Source organism: Ipomoea triloba, chromosome 12 (assembly GCF_003576645.1).
Source record: "Ipomoea triloba cultivar NCNSP0323 chromosome 12, ASM357664v1".
In the NCBI taxonomy this organism is placed as follows: Eukaryota; Viridiplantae; Streptophyta; class Magnoliopsida; order Solanales; family Convolvulaceae; genus Ipomoea; species Ipomoea triloba.
The window spans coordinates 7,318,323-7,335,590 of NC_044927.1; the positions used below are offsets into that span (position 1 = coordinate 7,318,323).

General features: G+C 31.0%; 1 protein-coding gene across 1 annotated transcript; it reads right to left on the bottom strand.

Moving 5' to 3' along the window:
- Positions 1–1,277: 1,277 nt before the first annotated feature.
- LOC115997974 (phospholipid-transporting ATPase 1-like) lies at positions 1,278–7,371 on the bottom strand. The gene is made up of 7 exons (XM_031237397.1): positions 5,076–7,371; positions 4,630–4,936; positions 3,293–3,986; positions 3,046–3,169; positions 2,705–2,924; positions 1,988–2,446; positions 1,278–1,840 (listed from the first exon to the last, which is right to left on the bottom strand). The coding sequence occupies exons 1-7, from the start codon at positions 6,718–6,720 to the stop codon at positions 1,624–1,626; spliced, it is 3,666 nt and encodes a 1,221-aa protein (XP_031093257.1). The 5' UTR covers positions 6,721–7,371; the 3' UTR covers positions 1,278–1,623.
- Between the last annotated feature and the right edge of the window lie 9,897 nt (positions 7,372–17,268).

Sequence of the window (17,268 nt, forward strand, 5' to 3'; positions counted from 1 at the left end):
TACGGTAAGGAGTAGGTTTCCTATCCGTTAAAGTTCTCTCTAGGGTTGTAACATAGATTTATAGGTGGTGGTCCACTTTTAGTTCTTTTTTTTAGAACATCCATTTTTTTGTCATAGTATTATTGTGACATGATCATTTTCGATCCTTTATTAACAAAATAATTTAAATTTTGTTAAATTCAAGAACATTCAGGTTTTCAATTATAAATTTTTTCAAAAAAAAAAAATAACAAACTTAAATAGTATAACGGGTCAACCTGCTTTGCATAAAAAAAATTGCAATGTCATCATATTTAACGGCATTTAAAAAAATTTTGTCTACGGATGGCCAAAAATGGTAATTCCACAATAATACTAAGACCAAATGAGAATGATATGATAAAATATGATTAAAAGTAGACTATCACCTATAAGCTTTTTCCACTTTTGGTCCTATGACTTTAGTGTTTCCGTCAATTTAGGTACACGACTTTCATTTTGCCACTTTTAGTCCTTGACTTTAATTTTTTTGCCACTTTTAGTCCTTGACTTTGATTTTTTTTTTCCACTTTTAGTCCTTTCAGTCATCCGAGCGACAACTTTTAATTGAAATCAACAAATTGCTATGCCATTAAGGGTAAAAGTGTATTTTAATAAAGTTCTAAATATATTTATAAATAAAATCAGATAAAAAAAATAAGAAAAAGAAACGTTATTTGTTTGTTCTGCTTCGTTTTTTAAGCAACAACTTTTAATCGGAATCAATAAAATGTTGTTTCATTAAGTGTAAAATTGTCTATTGAAAAATCTCTAAATACATTAAACGTTATTTACCCTTAATGGTACAACAATTTGTTGATTTCGATTAAAAGTTGTCGCTCGGATGACCGAAAGGACTAAAAGTGGAAAAAAAAAATCAAAGTCAATGACTAAAAGTGGCAAAAAATTAAAGTCAAAGGACTAAAAGTGACAAAATGAAAGTCGTGTACCTAAATTGACGAAAACACTAAAGTCATAGGACCAAAAGTGGAAAAAACTCTAAGCTAAGACCAAAAATAGAATTAACTCTTGATTTAATCTAGGTAGTTATATATTTTCTCCCGTCCAATTGATCTAGAACTGTTGCGCACCTCTCTTCTATTTATACTCTGTATTATACATTGCTTGAATATATGCAATTATACATTTCTCTCATTCTCAAATCTCTTGTGGCATTATAAGCAGTGCCACCAACTAGAAAGGCCAGATTAGGCCAACAAAGGGACAAGAGTACCAACATAAAACAGGAGACAACAATATTGTATTCAAGATTTCAAGAGAAAACAGAAACCTCATCTGTGCTTTTTCTATTAACATGGATTCCTGTTACATAATGCTCACTATATGATTGGTGGTTGTACAAAAAGAAGAAAAAAAATTAAAGAAAGAATGCTTTTGTGACTATGGCTAATATATGATTACACTGCTTAAAGAACAACAAGAAAAAAGAATGCTGACCTATCTATGCAAGCCTGAGAATTCCGGTTTCTTATCGCTGTGATGTGAAGCAAACAAAAACCCGGCAGCAAAGTGGAAAATCGACTATTCTTGCAACATAAATATTGACAAACTTTACAAAAGAAGGGAGAGAAGAACGAATACTCATCATTGAGGAGAATCGAAAACTGGGTTCATTTCTATTTCTACGTTGTGAGACACTGTTCTGTGTCCAAACTTCTCCTCCTCTCTCGCAATCTGGATATCACTAGGCGTAAAGTGCTGAACGAAAACTTTGACAATGAATCGTGGAACGTGAGCAGCTACGATGATACCAATCAAGCACAACCAAAATGTGGCATCCCCTGCGACGTGGAAGATGGCCCTGCAAAATTGCATTGAGTTTACAATCAGGGTCTGATTATATTTGTTATGGTGATATGGTAAACGAGAGGGTATATATATGGAAAGACAATCTAAAAGTCCAAAATATTCTGCAATGATAAATTTATGCAAAATGAAGAGGTCTTACCAATAACCAGGAAGAAATGGCAATGCATCAATGATAATGACACAGATAACAGTTGCTACAATAGATCCCCAAATGGAAGCATGAGTAATCCAATTCCACCGAATTACGTCCATGGCTAAATGTAGGTTAACCAAAATAACCACCGCGAGTATCCAAAGATCGCCAAGGCTAGAAATATCAATATCCCTTTTCCAGTATGCAATGAGAGGCACAAAGAAGGCAACTGCACTTTGCCATACGGTGTCCAATATCATCACCCAAAACAATTTCCCGTTGTAGCTCTCTTCTCTCTGTCCAGCTCCATATAGTTGAGGGTACTTCAGAAGGGTCGTTCTACTCACATCCTTATCAAGAACCCCAACAACTATTGTAGGTAGTGAAGAATAGATTATAGAATACAACACGCTACTCCAATCAGTGATGGCTGTAGTTAAAGTGAAAGCCGTAAAGAGTGCATACCTGAGCAGAACAATTAAGTACAGTATCAGCTAATGTCAAAGAATTGCAAGAATCTTTCACTCAAAAAAAGTGCCTATTTCAACTAAATGCGTCAGTTCTTCCTTTATCCCTATCTTAAATCTTATGTCTAAACAACAAGTTTCCAGTTCCACTTTCCCCGAAAATAGAAACCCAAACAAGATGGATCAGTGAAACTAAAGAATAAGGGGTGTATTCTCTCTTCTTTTGTTTTGTTTTTAGCAGAAGTCATGAACTTACCAGAATAGGACAAGAACCAAAATAGCGTTCCTGTAAAAGTTGTATAATATCATGTAGCCCAATCGCTGGTAGTTCCAATGTCCATGAACCAATAAAAGCGGGACCAAGAATCTGAATTGGGCCATCGCAAAATCCGATGCCATGACAGCTTGCCGACCTTCTTGGCCACTGATACCAATCCCCACGTCAGCAGTTTGGATCATTGAAACATCATTAGCACCTGAAAAAACATATGTTAGAACCACCGCACATCTAAACAGAAGAAGGAACCGCATATTTTCCCCTCTAATGGGTATTCTGCATGTCAATTTTTAAAACATGAAAAGAAATTTCATACTCACCATCTCCAATTGCGAGGGTCATGTCATCTGTTCGGCTCTTTATGAGGGCAACAATACCAGCTTTTTGCAGCGGAGCTACTCGACAGCAAAGTACCACAGTACAGTTACTAGCTAGCTGGAACAACTGAAAAAAAGAAATATGCGTGAATGGCATATTAAACATGTCTGTGTAAGAAAGCGAGAGTGTATGTGTGTGCCTGCCTGTGTGAAAGAGAGAGAGAAAAAGTAAGATAGCACAAGCATATACCTGCTCTTCAAGTTCACTGTCAAGGATATGAACAAGGCTTGTTCCATCAATGATCAAGGCAACTGAACTTGTACTAGCTACAGAGTTTGCTTCAGAATTATGTGCAGCATGCTTCTTAGTCAGTCTCAAGCCATCTTCCAAACTCCTCTTGCATGAATCCTTAGAGCTGTTTTTAATAGTAATATGGGTCATCGTACTCGTTAAAAGCTTAGATGAGTAGCCGATTGAAATTGCAGTTTCTTGCTTGTCTCCAGTCAAAACCCAAACTTTAATGCCTGCTTCTCTCAAAGACTCAATTGCTTCTGGCACACCTTGTTGCAATTTATCTTCAATCCCTGAAGCGCCTAATATGCTAAGGTCGCTTTCAATATCAATAGCGACTTTACGAAGTAAAGCTGCCCTTCCAATCACAGCAGTGCTTGCTGCCTCATAAGAAGACTGCCACCGTTCAAGTTCAGAAGCACTCAGTTCACGCATTCCCACCACAAGAGTTCTCAAACCCGTTGAGGAATAGGAATGGAGATGTGATTCAGTTGCATGAACTATGTCCGAATTCAATGATGTATCGATTACACTAAACATGGTTGTATCAGCACCTTTTACAAAAAGCTTTATTGTGTTATCAGGGCAACCTAATATTACTGACATCCTCTTCCGATCACTGTCAAACTCGTGCAAACCCAAAACATTGAACCTGCATTAAAATGAACGATAATCAGATAGATTTTAAAATTTCAAATAATGGTAGGCGCATCAAGTAGGGTGACTCAAGTTCTTTCTATTAATCTTTAACCCAATCAATATTCTTTCAAACCAGTGTTTGGTTCGGCTGAGAAGTGGAGGGGGAGAGGAAGAAAAGAGCAAAAAGTAACCTTTCTCCCATCTATATCAGCTTTTCCAATCGTCAAAAATTGGATGGAAAGTCAGAAATAAGTTTTATTTCCCCATCTATAATAGGGAGATAAGGAAAATACGAGGGGAAGGTCCTATCCAATGCCAATATTTCCAATCCCTCAAAAATTGGACGGGAAGTTGAAAAGAACTTTTACTTCCCCTTCCACCATACTCACAGTGAGGGGTAGGAAGAATTATGAAGGGCTTATGAAATATATGTTTACTTTCTTTGTCAACAAACCGTCAGTGAAAGAAACATATCGTAAGTGGAAGGCATTTATAGAAATTACAAAAAATAACCAAGCAAGGAGGTTGTACACAGAATAGGACGAGCTATGTCAATCCTACTTGTGCGCACTCCCACATACAGTTGTATTAATATGTTATTCACCTAAAAAAATTTCCAACTGAACATAAACACAGAGAGAACAGGTTCAACTTGCCTTTGCTTTTCTCCTTGAATATCAATAACAATATGTCCAGATGTTCGTTCAATAAGCATGAAACCATAAGCTGCTGCAGCATATACCAATGCCTGCTCATCGGGAGACTCTCCTTGATATTCAATCAACTTCACTGCTGGATCTGATGAATCTTCAGTAATAGGAACAATAGTGTTGCAAGCAGCCAAGGCAAGGAAGAAATCATGAATACGTTTTCCTTGATCCGTATGTTTTCCAGATTTTGATATTTTAATAAGCTCTGGATCCACCATTACCTTCATCTTCGGCCTTAAAACCTGCCCATCCACTGATACAAAATAATACAAACAAAAATGTCACATTCAACGCAAAAAAAATAAACAATATTTTTCTATAAAAGAAGGCAAGAAAATGATATGAAGAGGGGGATAGGAGATCAAGGGAAAGAATTAGCAAAGTAGTGGCACCTTGAACATTGAATGCGAATTGATCTTCTACAAGACTGGACTTTGTGCTGCCATAATCTACTCCCCAAATGCTTGCACATTGAAATTCCATCTTGTTCTCAGTTAATGTGCCAGTTTTATCAGAGAAAACATATTTTACTTGTCCCAAATCTTCATTTATATTAAGTGCCCTACATTGGAACCTTGAGTTTGAGGCTTCATCGAACATCCGGTTATCTTGAATCATAAAATAAGCCTGACCAATACGAACAAGCTCCATGGATATGTATAGTGATATAGGGATCATGACTTGGTAGACAATAACACACATAAGAAATGTAAATACTATCTGTGCTCCCCAACCATAATAATTATAGTTCTCAACTTCGGCTTCTGAATAGTCTTTTCTCCGGAAGAAAGGGATAATATCTAGGTCATCCTTGTGATGCCTCAGCCAAACACCAGCACAAATAGAGATGACAGTACACAGTGCAACAAGGAAAAATGAGAGGATAATGATCTCCCGGTTCATACGAGTCTCGAGACGGCTCCGTTTGGATGGAGCTCCAGAGTTATTCAGCATTGCTTTTGTCTCTTGGCCAGCATATACTACTACCCCAATTGCCCAAGCAGTATTCTTGAGATCACAACCACGGAGAATAATATTGGAAGGCCCGAGAGAAACACGCTTTCCCTCTATCTCCATGTTTGCCTGAAAGCCATAAATGTTTCTACTGGGCTTCTCGCACTTGATCAATCCATCTACTTTCTCGTTTTCTGGATTTTTCATTTGTGTCTCCTGTTTTGCATACCGTGTCTTCAAATTCGATTCTCCATCCAAATTAATTGTCTGGATATATGCAACCCCAGTTGTATCACTTGTTGAGAGCAGCACCATGTCACAAGGGATAGGTTCGCCTGAAGAAATTTTGATGATTTCACCTACCATTACATCTTTCCATTTCTTCTGTTGGAATTGACCATTTATCAAAACCGAAGCCAATCGATGGTTCTCAACCTTATCAGACCTGTGCCGCCTATAGTCTTCATAGGCATCCTTAACTGCCGTAACGAATAATACAAAAGCTAATGGAAGAATAGAAGCTTCTCGACCAAAAACGGCCATCTGGGGTATTTGATTAAGGATAGCAATAACAAGAAAGTAAATATATGCAACTCTATGGAACTGTTCAAACAGGTTTCGCGGTAGGAAGGTAATGATGGAGTATTTTGCCGTCCTAATTGAATTCCGAGCAAATTCAAAATTCTCATTGGTCTTGGAAGGATCATTTATATATACCAATCTGGCATCCTCATCACTAATTTCTTTCAGGGGCCTGCTAAACCCCTCTGAGCCAGCCCCATATGATCCATTTCTCATGCCCCTTGATCCTAACCCACCAAAAGTCTCTTCCTTAATCGAGCCTGCCCTAGAGTCCCTAAACCTATTTGAAGACATACTTCTTCGAGATGAACTGTGGAAGGATTCAGGGAATGTGGAAATCTCAGAATGGGTGTTTGAATCCATTCCAAAGGGTGATTTGGTGGTATGTGAAACAGACTTAGATTCTTTCAGTTGATCAATAAAAACAGGTGTATAAGGAAGTTCTTCAACTCCTGCAGTCCTTGGGGAAGGAATCAAAAGCGGGCGCTGTTGCCAGGCCATGACATGAAGATCAAAGGCCTCTTCAACAGATCAGAATGAAACTCTATCAAGAACATATAGCCACAACAAGATAAAAATCTCACTCACCCAAAACTAACAAAAATTTCAAATATTCAAATTCTGTACTACCCAATCAAAACCACCAAAGTTGTAATAAATTTGAACTACCCAGGATCCAACTTCAGCAAAGCTCAACACAACTTAAATGTTCAACCAATAACCCAGATTTTGACCTCAGCTAAAACCTCCAAAAACACAATAACACTACCACACAGAACCCACAAAAGACATATATACACTTCAAACTCAGCTATAACAACAAAATACGGATATCCCAGAGACAGAAATGAGAGAATTACAAACACTACAGCAACAACTACGAGTAATTGTATCTACACCTTGAGGAATTTAATGCAACGTCGAGACTTACTTGTATGGGAGAAAAGGGCAAGTTTTAGAGAGAGAGATGGAGGTGTATGTGTGTCTGGGTTGCCTTTGATTTTGCAGGAGTGTATGAAAAGAAGAATTGTTGTTTTGCATATATGTGAGAGAGATAGGAGGGAAAATTCAAAAGTCAAAGACATTGTTCTAATGTAGAAGTGTTGAACAGATATGGAGCGAAAGTTGCAAGAAACTGGAAAAGGGAAGAGTCAATCAATGAATGGTAATGGGTGGCGGACGAGCATCACCATTTGAAAATTAAATGCTAAACTAACATGAAAAAGAAATGTTACATAATTTAATCCAAAATTCATCATTGATTATCCACACTTCACTTCTCCATTTCCATGTTAGGTTGTTTTCACCTCTCTTACGGGAGGTAGATGCACAATTACCCACGCTAACCAAACTTGTTATATTTCGCAATTAGTTGATAGCGAATTAGTTTAGTTTATAATTGATACTCATTTCGTCTCATTTAATGTGTTCGATTTAGTTGATGAGACTTAACTAAAGTTATTTTTAATTTAATTTTTTTATAATATTAAATTTAGTATTAGTATATAAAATTTATATATTTACAAACTACCCCATTAAAAACACTATTAAACACAAAAAAAAAAATATTAAAGAAAATTAGCAAAGAAAAAAAAATTGTTTGACCAATAAATAGTAAACATGACAGGTAAAATAGGAAAGAAGGAATATTTTAAAATTAAATTATGTTTCATTTTTTTAACTAGATTTATTTAAAAAGATAATAAATTTACACTAACTTGAACTTTTCAAATTTAAATAATAAAAGTATTTGGTAATAGTTATTAGCTGATAACTGTTAGTTTACTGTGTTGGTAGGTTTGACTAGTTTATAGCATTAGCTGATTGTAGAAAGATATTTGGTATATTAGTTGTTAGCTGATAGTTGATTATATACAAAATGACTTTCTCAAAAAACTAATCAAAAAAACTGTTAAAAAAGAAACTTTTTGAATTTTAGCCTTTTGGAGCAATAAGCTGTTACAAAAAACTAAATAATCAAATACTCATATTGACTATTTAACTAAGTCAAACAGCTAACAATGATCAAACAAATTAAAATTAATTGATAAGCTAACTATGTTACTAAACAAATTACAAATTTTAAAACGGTTAATTATCGAAAGAAAATAATGAAGCCTCCCTTTTCTCTCTAAAACCCTAACCTCCCTTTTCTCTCTAAAACCAAACGCCTTTCTCTGCTGCTCAACTTCGGCTTCCACCGCCAGCCTCCGGCCGGAGCTCTAATGGAGCTTTGAGCCGGCGGTTTTGGTCACCTTCTACGTTTGCTCTCGCTCTTCTTCCGCCCCGACCATCGTCGCAGCTCCGTCCGCCTCCGACCACCGCCGTAGCTCCGTCCGCCTCCGATCACCGCCACAGATCTTCTTCTTCCGTTTTCTTTCCCTTTGAATAAAATAATAGTAGGTAGGTATTGAGTTTGTGTTGGTAGTCTTGAACTCCCAACCCTACTTTGACTTTACCCACTTTTATTTTCTCTATTATTGTGTTTTCCTCTCGTTACTTCTCACGAGCATTTTTCCTCTCGTTACTTTCACGGGCTTTTCATTTTCATTAGCATAAATCGTTTAGTTTGGTTTCGGCAAGTGTTGATCTTATCCTGGGCGAGCAAAAAAGAATGATGACGAAGACCCAGATCTTTGATGAAGCTTTAAGCTCCTTGAAGGAACATAGCTTCCTAGTTATGAAACAGTCTGCGATTCAAGTTTTCTATAGCATAGTTAGAAAAGTTGTTTCTATGTATGACTATAAGGAATGGTTTACCATTTCATTGATCGTTGATGTAAACGTTTTATGTTATGAATTAAGTGTCACTCCACAATCTCTTATGAAACTGATGTAGAATTATATCATATATCAAAAATTAACATTAGTTCACATTTTTAACAAGATACCAAAGTCATTTATTATTTGGATTGATTAGAAAGTCATTGATACCAAATTCAAGACTACAACATATTTTTCACTTTTTTTTTTTCAAAGTAATAAAACATATTTTTCACTTTAGTATAAAAGTGATCACACTATAAATTTAAATATTTAATTGAAACGAAATAAAATTTTCAATTTGTTTCTAATTGGACAAATGATGAAAGTGTATTAGAACTGTACCCAAACAATAAATATTGGTCCTGTTTGGTAAATGGTTGTTGGCTGATTAGGTTGGTTGTTTGGGTTAGAAAGTATGATTTGTTGATAATATTAGCTGATTCTAGAAAGTTGTTTGATAAATTAGCTGTTAGCTGATAGCTTTTTGGTATAATTTCTTTTCTCAAAAAGCTAATTGAAAAGACTGTTTTGAGTAGCCTTTTGAATTTTAGCATTTTGAAGTTACAAAAAGCTTATTAACCAAACAACTAATAGTGATCAAATAAGCCAAAATTGGCTGATAGGCTGATTATTTACCAAACAGGGTCATTATAGATTCATGATCACGCACTCCCCTCCGGCCACTAGACTTTATATTATTTTAAGTTAATTTATAGATTGTAATGCTTATTACAAAGTATTTGACCATATTCCTATATATATTGAATTTGATGATAATCTAAACTTTTAGTTATTTGTTATGAATTATATCTCATTTTTGTAAATTTAGGAGTCAAAAGTACACTAATAATATTTTAACAATTTATTAAACTCTATTGAAATTCCTTTTAGCACACTTGGACTCTTATGATTAGAAGAAAGGATTGGTACGTAATTAAAAAATTTGATTGAGTGACCTCGTAATTTTTAGATTTTATGAAAATAATAATTTGATAACTAAAGAACTATCGTAAAAGTTAAGAATAAAATATAATTAAGTATGAGTAATGTTCTATGTCCATCCTATTTTTGCTTCCAATTTATTCATCATGACGTGTCAGTATACAATTAATTAATTAATTAATTAGTGAATAAGTTTTTTTTTTTTTAATTAGTGGTAGAGTCAACCCATTTATGGGTACCCAATGAATGAAAGTCACATAATAAGGTAAATTATTAGAGGTGAAATTTATGAGGGGAATAAATCATTTTCTATTAAGCATCAGATAAAAATACATTTAAAATGTAATTAAAGATTAAATCTAGGTAAAAGGTTCAAATTTCCCCACTAAATTATTTGGATAGTGCAATTAGGTCTCCTAAGTTAGGAAAAAAACAAAAAACTCCATTAAGATCCCTAAACCTATAAATTGTTCAATCGAGTCCAAGTGAACTTGTATAGCAGCCTTAGCAAGTTAATTCTTCCCCGGCTTGACATGTGTCACTTTTAAAATATTTTTTTATTTTTATTCTTTAAAAAACATTTTATTTATTTATTGAATTATAAAAATTTTCTTTTATATATTAAATTATAAAAGGAAAAAAAAAAAAAAAAAAAAAGAGTTTCAGCCACCGGCTGGCTGGCGAGGACAACGGCCATGGCTATCGCCTTCATTCCAGGTTGTTTGAGGTCCAAATCTGAACCTCATGTTTGACAGTCGTGCTTGTCCTCGCCGGACAACCATAGGAAGCAGCCACCGGCTATCCTCGCCGAACAGCCGGAGGCTGAAACTTTTCTTTTTCTTTTATTCTTTTATAATTTAATAAATAAAAGAAACTCTTTATAATTTAATAAATAAATAAAAAGTTTTTTAAAGAATAAAAAAAAATAAAAGTGACATGTGTCAAGCTTGGGAAGAATTAACCTGTTATATATACAGGTTGATTTGGACTTATCAATTGAACAATTTTACAGGTTTAGGGGACATTAATTGAGCTTTTTTTTTTTTGTTTTTTTTTTTTGTTTTTTACATAGAGGACCTAATTGCACTATCTAAATGACTTAAGAGGTTAACCCAGTGGGGTAGCTTAAGTGGCAAGTGAGCTCTCTTTGTGGGGAGAATTTCGGGAGAACCCGGGTCCAATTCCCACAAGTGACGATTCCCCCTGGGCCAGTTCCTGTGCCTCTCGGAGCGAACGTGGGTGGACCCCGGACCGTTAAACGGACGGAGAGAAAGACCCTGTAAGTTTACCAAAAAAAAAAATGACTTAGGAGGTCAATTTAACCTTTTTTCCTTAAATCTATAATTTATACTTTCAGTTATTAAAAATGCGTACTCAAAGAAAAAAAAATGCACTAAGCATACAATGAAACTTATTATTTAGAAAGGAAAAGAAAAAATTATTATCATCATACTAGTATTTTTGCCCGTGCGTTGCACGGAATGGATTTGTTATAATATTTTAAGAATATTTGGATCGACATACAATTATATATTTAGATAATAAAAATAAAGATTGAAATTATAAAAAATTCTAATATTGAACGTATACATTTATTTGATTATAAGATTAGTGCAAAAGTATTACTCAATTAATTGAATAATATATGACTTGTTTGTCAACAATTATCTTAAAAATCTAACAACCCATGTTTAGTTAATTTTTTTAAATTTAAATAATTTAAAGTTTTCAAAAGAAAAGTGTAATTAATTTTTTAATGTTTTTAAATAATTTTTAGTCAATTAGTAATATCCTTTTCCCTTTTTCCAATTTTCCTAATTTATGTTTCCTTTTTCTAGGATCTTTTTATATTTTCAATCAATTAGTAAAATTAATTTTCTTTTCCATTTTATCTTTACTATTACTATTGTTTGGGTGGAGATTTCACAAAGAATGATTTTATTTTTATTAATAGTAGTATATATATAGAAGTATAGATAATTAGTTGAATTATTATTATTGGTGTAAATAATAATTAATAAATTATTTTTTTCTTATAAAATTACGCAGATTTTGTTTTCATTATTCTCACAATTATAATGGTTTAATTATTATGAGAATTTGNATTTAATAAATAAATAAAAAGTTTTTTAAAGAATAAAAAAAAATAAAAGTGACATGTGTCAAGCTTGGGAAGAATTAACCTGTTATATATACAGGTTGATTTGGACTTATCAATTGAACAATTTTACAGGTTTAGGGGACATTAATTGAGCTTTTTTTTTTTTGTTTTTTTTTTTTGTTTTTTACATAGAGGACCTAATTGCACTATCTAAATGACTTAAGAGGTTAACCCAGTGGGGTAGCTTAAGTGGCAAGTGAGCTCTCTTTGTGGGGAGAATTTCGGGAGAACCCGGGTCCAATTCCCACAAGTGACGATTCCCCCTGGGCCAGTTCCTGTGCCTCTCGGAGCGAACGTGGGTGGACCCCGGACCGTTAAACGGACGGAGAGAAAGACCCTGTAAGTTTACCAAAAAAAAAAATGACTTAGGAGGTCAATTTAACCTTTTTTCCTTAAATCTATAATTTATACTTTCAGTTATTAAAAATGCGTACTCAAAGAAAAAAAAATGCACTAAGCATACAATGAAACTTATTATTTAGAAAGGAAAAGAAAAAATTATTATCATCATACTAGTATTTTTGCCCGTGCGTTGCACGGAATGGATTTGTTATAATATTTTAAGAATATTTGGATCGACATACAATTATATATTTAGATAATAAAAATAAAGATTGAAATTATAAAAAATTCTAATATTGAACGTATACATTTATTTGATTATAAGATTAGTGCAAAAGTATTACTCAATTAATTGAATAATATATGACTTGTTTGTCAACAATTATCTTAAAAATCTAACAACCCATGTTTAGTTAATTTTTTTAAATTTAAATAATTTAAAGTTTTCAAAAGAAAAGTGTAATTAATTTTTTAATGTTTTTAAATAATTTTTAGTCAATTAGTAATATCCTTTTCCCTTTTTCCAATTTTCCTAATTTATGTTTCCTTTTTCTAGGATCTTTTTATATTTTCAATCAATTAGTAAAATTAATTTTCTTTTCCATTTTATCTTTACTATTACTATTGTTTGGGTGGAGATTTCACAAAGAATGATTTTATTTTTATTAATAGTAGTATATATATAGAAGTATAAATAATTAGTTGAATTATTATTATTGGTGTAAATAATAATTAATAAATTTTTTTTTCTTATAAAATTACGCAGATTTTGTTTTCATTATTCTTTTTTTCTTATAAAATTACGCAGATTTTGTTTTCATTATTCTTTTTTTCTTATAAAATTACGCAGATTTTGTTTTCATTATTCTCACAATTATAATGGTTTACGCAGATTTTGTTTTCATTATTCTCACAATTATAATGGTTTAATTATTATGAGAATTTGGTAAATAAAGTTTTGTTACCAATTAAACATTATTAATGTTTTTACCAATTAATTAATAATATTATTTTGTGTGCGAAAGTTTTTTACCAATTAATTAATAATATTATTTTGTGTGCGAAAGTTGAAGGGGAGGATTTTACTTTTATTAATAGTATTGATAAAGTTGAAGGGGAGGATTTTACTTTTATTAATAGTATTGATACGTGAATATAGAAGTAATATTACCAATTAATAGATATTAGTTCATTTTCATTTTATATTTTCTTACCAAATAAGCTTTATTAATTATTTCACCAATAAAATATTTAATTAATTGACTACAAAAATTTGAGCGAAAAAATGAAATAGGAGGATATTACTTTTATATACAGTATAGATGTTTTGGAATGATCCCACACCAACATATGCTTAGTATATCACATGTTCTTTTCATTGCACTAACTATACCATCAAATAAAGTAATAACACTACATTCTTTTACAACTATTGAATTTATAATATAATCGAGCTTTCTATATTTAATTATTATGTAAATTATATATTAATTTGTAATACCAAATACTAAAATTGTTAATAAGTATAGTTATCATTACTCTATGCTGTTTTTTCTTTTGTAGGAATGGTATTACAAAATCAAGCTGTTTGGAAACATTACCTGGGAGTCATGGAGTAGGCACTCCAGTGTCTGTTGGTTGACTGCGGAACGTTGATATTCCCGGGACAAATAACAACGAATCAATCGAAGCCTTATACAACTTTTCTTCGTCTTGGGGGATAGGTCGAAAGCAGAGATAAAAACAGACTTTATTAGTGAAAGAAGAAAATTGTTTTCGATTTGTATAATTGAAAGAAAATATGCACAACAACAGAATTTGCAGATTTGATAGTGGGGAGGTTCTGAATAATTGCACTGCGTCGAAGCCTTATACAACTTTTCTTCGTATTGGGGGATAGGTCGAAAGCAGAGACAAAAACAGACTCCATTAGTGAAAGAAGAAAATTGTTTTCGATTTGTAGAATTGAAAGAAAACAGGCGCATCAACAGAATTTGCAGATTTGATAGTGGGGAGGTTCTGAATAATTGCACTGTGTTTCTCTTTTAAAGTTCGATTAGGGATTTATATAAGGTTGTATCTTTTTACGATAGAATTGTAGTATGATAGGAATTGTAATGTAGAATTGTAGTACGATAGGAATTGTAATATAGAATTGTAGTACGATAGAAATTGTAATGTAGAATTGTACAACGAATAGGAAAATAGGAAATAATCGCATCCTAAATATTGTAGGACTGTTTTGGGCGGGAAGCTTAAAGTGAGGATTTTGTTTTTATATATAGTTTTATTTGAATTTTGGTTATAAATGGTTAGAAATTAAAATACAATAAATTTGTATTTTATTATAGATGAATACATATATGTGCATTATACTTAATGTAATTAATAGTTGTTCTATAATTTTCAATTCCAATGATATCTTATTCTTGATTTAATTTTCATCTCCAATAATATCGCATATTAATAATATTGCATATGAATAAAATGGAATAAGTTTGACCACGTTAGTAGGATATTATCATTTGAATTTTGGTTATAAATGGTCAGAAATTAAAATACAAAAAATTTATATTTTATATTTTATTATAGATTACTATGTGCATTATACTTAATGTAATTAATAGATATTATTATTATTATTATTATTCGGTTGTTTATAATAAATTTGTATTTTATTATAGATATAGATTAATAATTAATAATTAATTAATTAATTAATTACATTTAATTTTAATTAATACATATAATAAAATTACTCCGTAAGGACTGTAACATAATTTCAATCCCTTCACCCTAATTAAGTTGACATGATATCAGCATTAAAATTATATTTACAAACAAATGGCAAGAGGTTTTATTTTTTTATTTATTTTTCTTTTATTACCATTTGAATTTTGGTTATAAATGGTTAGAAATTAAAATACAATAAATTTGTATTTTATTATAGATGAATACATATATGTGCATTATACTTAATGTAATTAATAGATATTGTTCTATAATTTTCAATTTCAATGATATTTCATTCTTGATTTAATTTTCAATTCCAATAATATCGTATATGAATAAAATGGAATAAGTTTGACCACGTTAGTAGGATATTATCATTTGAATTTTGGTTATAAATGTTCAGAAATTAAAATACAAAAAATTTGTATTTTATTATAGATTAATACATATATGTGCATTATACTTAATGTAATTAATAGATATTATTATTATTATTAGGTTGTTTATAATATTTTATTATTGATATAGATTAATAATTAATTAATTTTAATTTTAATTATAGATTAATACATATATGTGCATTATACTTAATGTAATTAATAGATATTATTATTATTATTAGGTTGTTTATAAATTGATATAGATTAATAATAAATAATTAATTAATTTTAATTTTAATTAATATTTTAATTAATTAATACATGTAAAATTACTCCGTAAGGACCGTAACATAATTTCAATCCCATCACCCTAATTAAGTTGACGTGATATCAGCATTAACATTATATTTACAAACAAATGGCAAGATATTTGAATTTTATTTATTTTTGTTTTATTACCATTTGAATTTTGGTTATAAATGGTTAATAATTAAAATAAAAAAAAATTGTATTTTATTAGGCTTCCTTATCAGGAATTCTTTTTTATTTTTCTATTATTACCATTTGAATTTTGGTTATAAATGGTTAGAAATTAAAATACAATAAATTTGTATTTTATTATAGATGAATACATATATGTGCATTATACTTAATGTAATTAATAGATATTGTTCTATAATTTTCAATTTCAATGGTATCTCATTCTTGATTTAATTTTCAATTCCAATAATATCGTATATGAATAAAATGGAATAAGTTTGACCACGTTAGTAGGATATTATCATTTGAATTTTGGTTATAAATGTTTAGAAATTAAAATACAAAAAATTTGTATTTTATTATAGATTAATACAATATATGTGCATTATACTTAATGTAATTAATAGATATTATTATTATTATTAGGTTGTTTATAATAAATTTTGTATTTTATATTATTGATATAGATTAATAATTAATAATTAATTAATTTTAATTTTAATTAATATTTTAATTAATTAATACATGTAAAATTACTCCGTAAGGATCGTAACATAATTTCAATCCCATCAACCTAATTAAGTTGATGTGATATCAGCATTAACATTATATTTACAAACAAATGGCAAGAGGTTTGAATTTTTTTTATTTTTCTTTTATTACCATTTGAATTTTGGTTATAAATGGTTAATAATTAAAATACAAAAAATTTGTATTTTATTAGTCTTCTTTATCAGGAATTCTTTTTTATTTTTCTATTATTACCATTTGAATTTTGGTTATAAATGGTTAGAAATTAAAATACAATAAATTTGTATTTTATTATGATGAATACATATATGTGCATTATACTTAATGTAATTAATAGATATTGTTCTATAATTTTCAATTTCAATGATATCCCATTCTTGATTTAATTTTCAATTCCAATAATATCATATATGAATAAAATGGAATAAGTTTGACCACGTTAGTAGGATATTATCATTCAAATTAGGTTGTTTATAATAAATTAAAAACCACATTTCTAAGTTTGAATAATTGGTTAATTAGTTGATAATCTATATATGGTTAAACAAATACGAAGTAGTTAATTGCCCAGAATTGAATTCATGGTCTGATCTGTATGTTTTTTTTATTGAAAAGGTTGCAGATGCGATGCCGGTTGGTGCTTATCCGTTTGAAGACCCTGACGATCCAAGAAATTTCAAGAAAACAATTACTGTTAAATTGTAATGAACTCGA

Excerpts from the sequence above, each read along its gene's own strand:
- LOC115997974 (XM_031237397.1), bottom strand. The coding sequence starts at position 6,720 with ATGGCCTGGCAACAGCGCCCGCTTTTGATTCCTTCCCCAAGGACTGCA. Across the intron at positions 3,170-3,292 it reads ACAGTGAACTTGAAGAGCAG|TTGTTCCAGCTAGCTAGTAA; the intron begins GTATATGCTTGT and ends TCTTTTTTTCAG. Across the intron at positions 2,925-3,045 it reads GACCCTCGCAATTGGAGATG|GTGCTAATGATGTTTCAATG; the intron begins GTGAGTATGAAA and ends ATGTTTTTTCAG.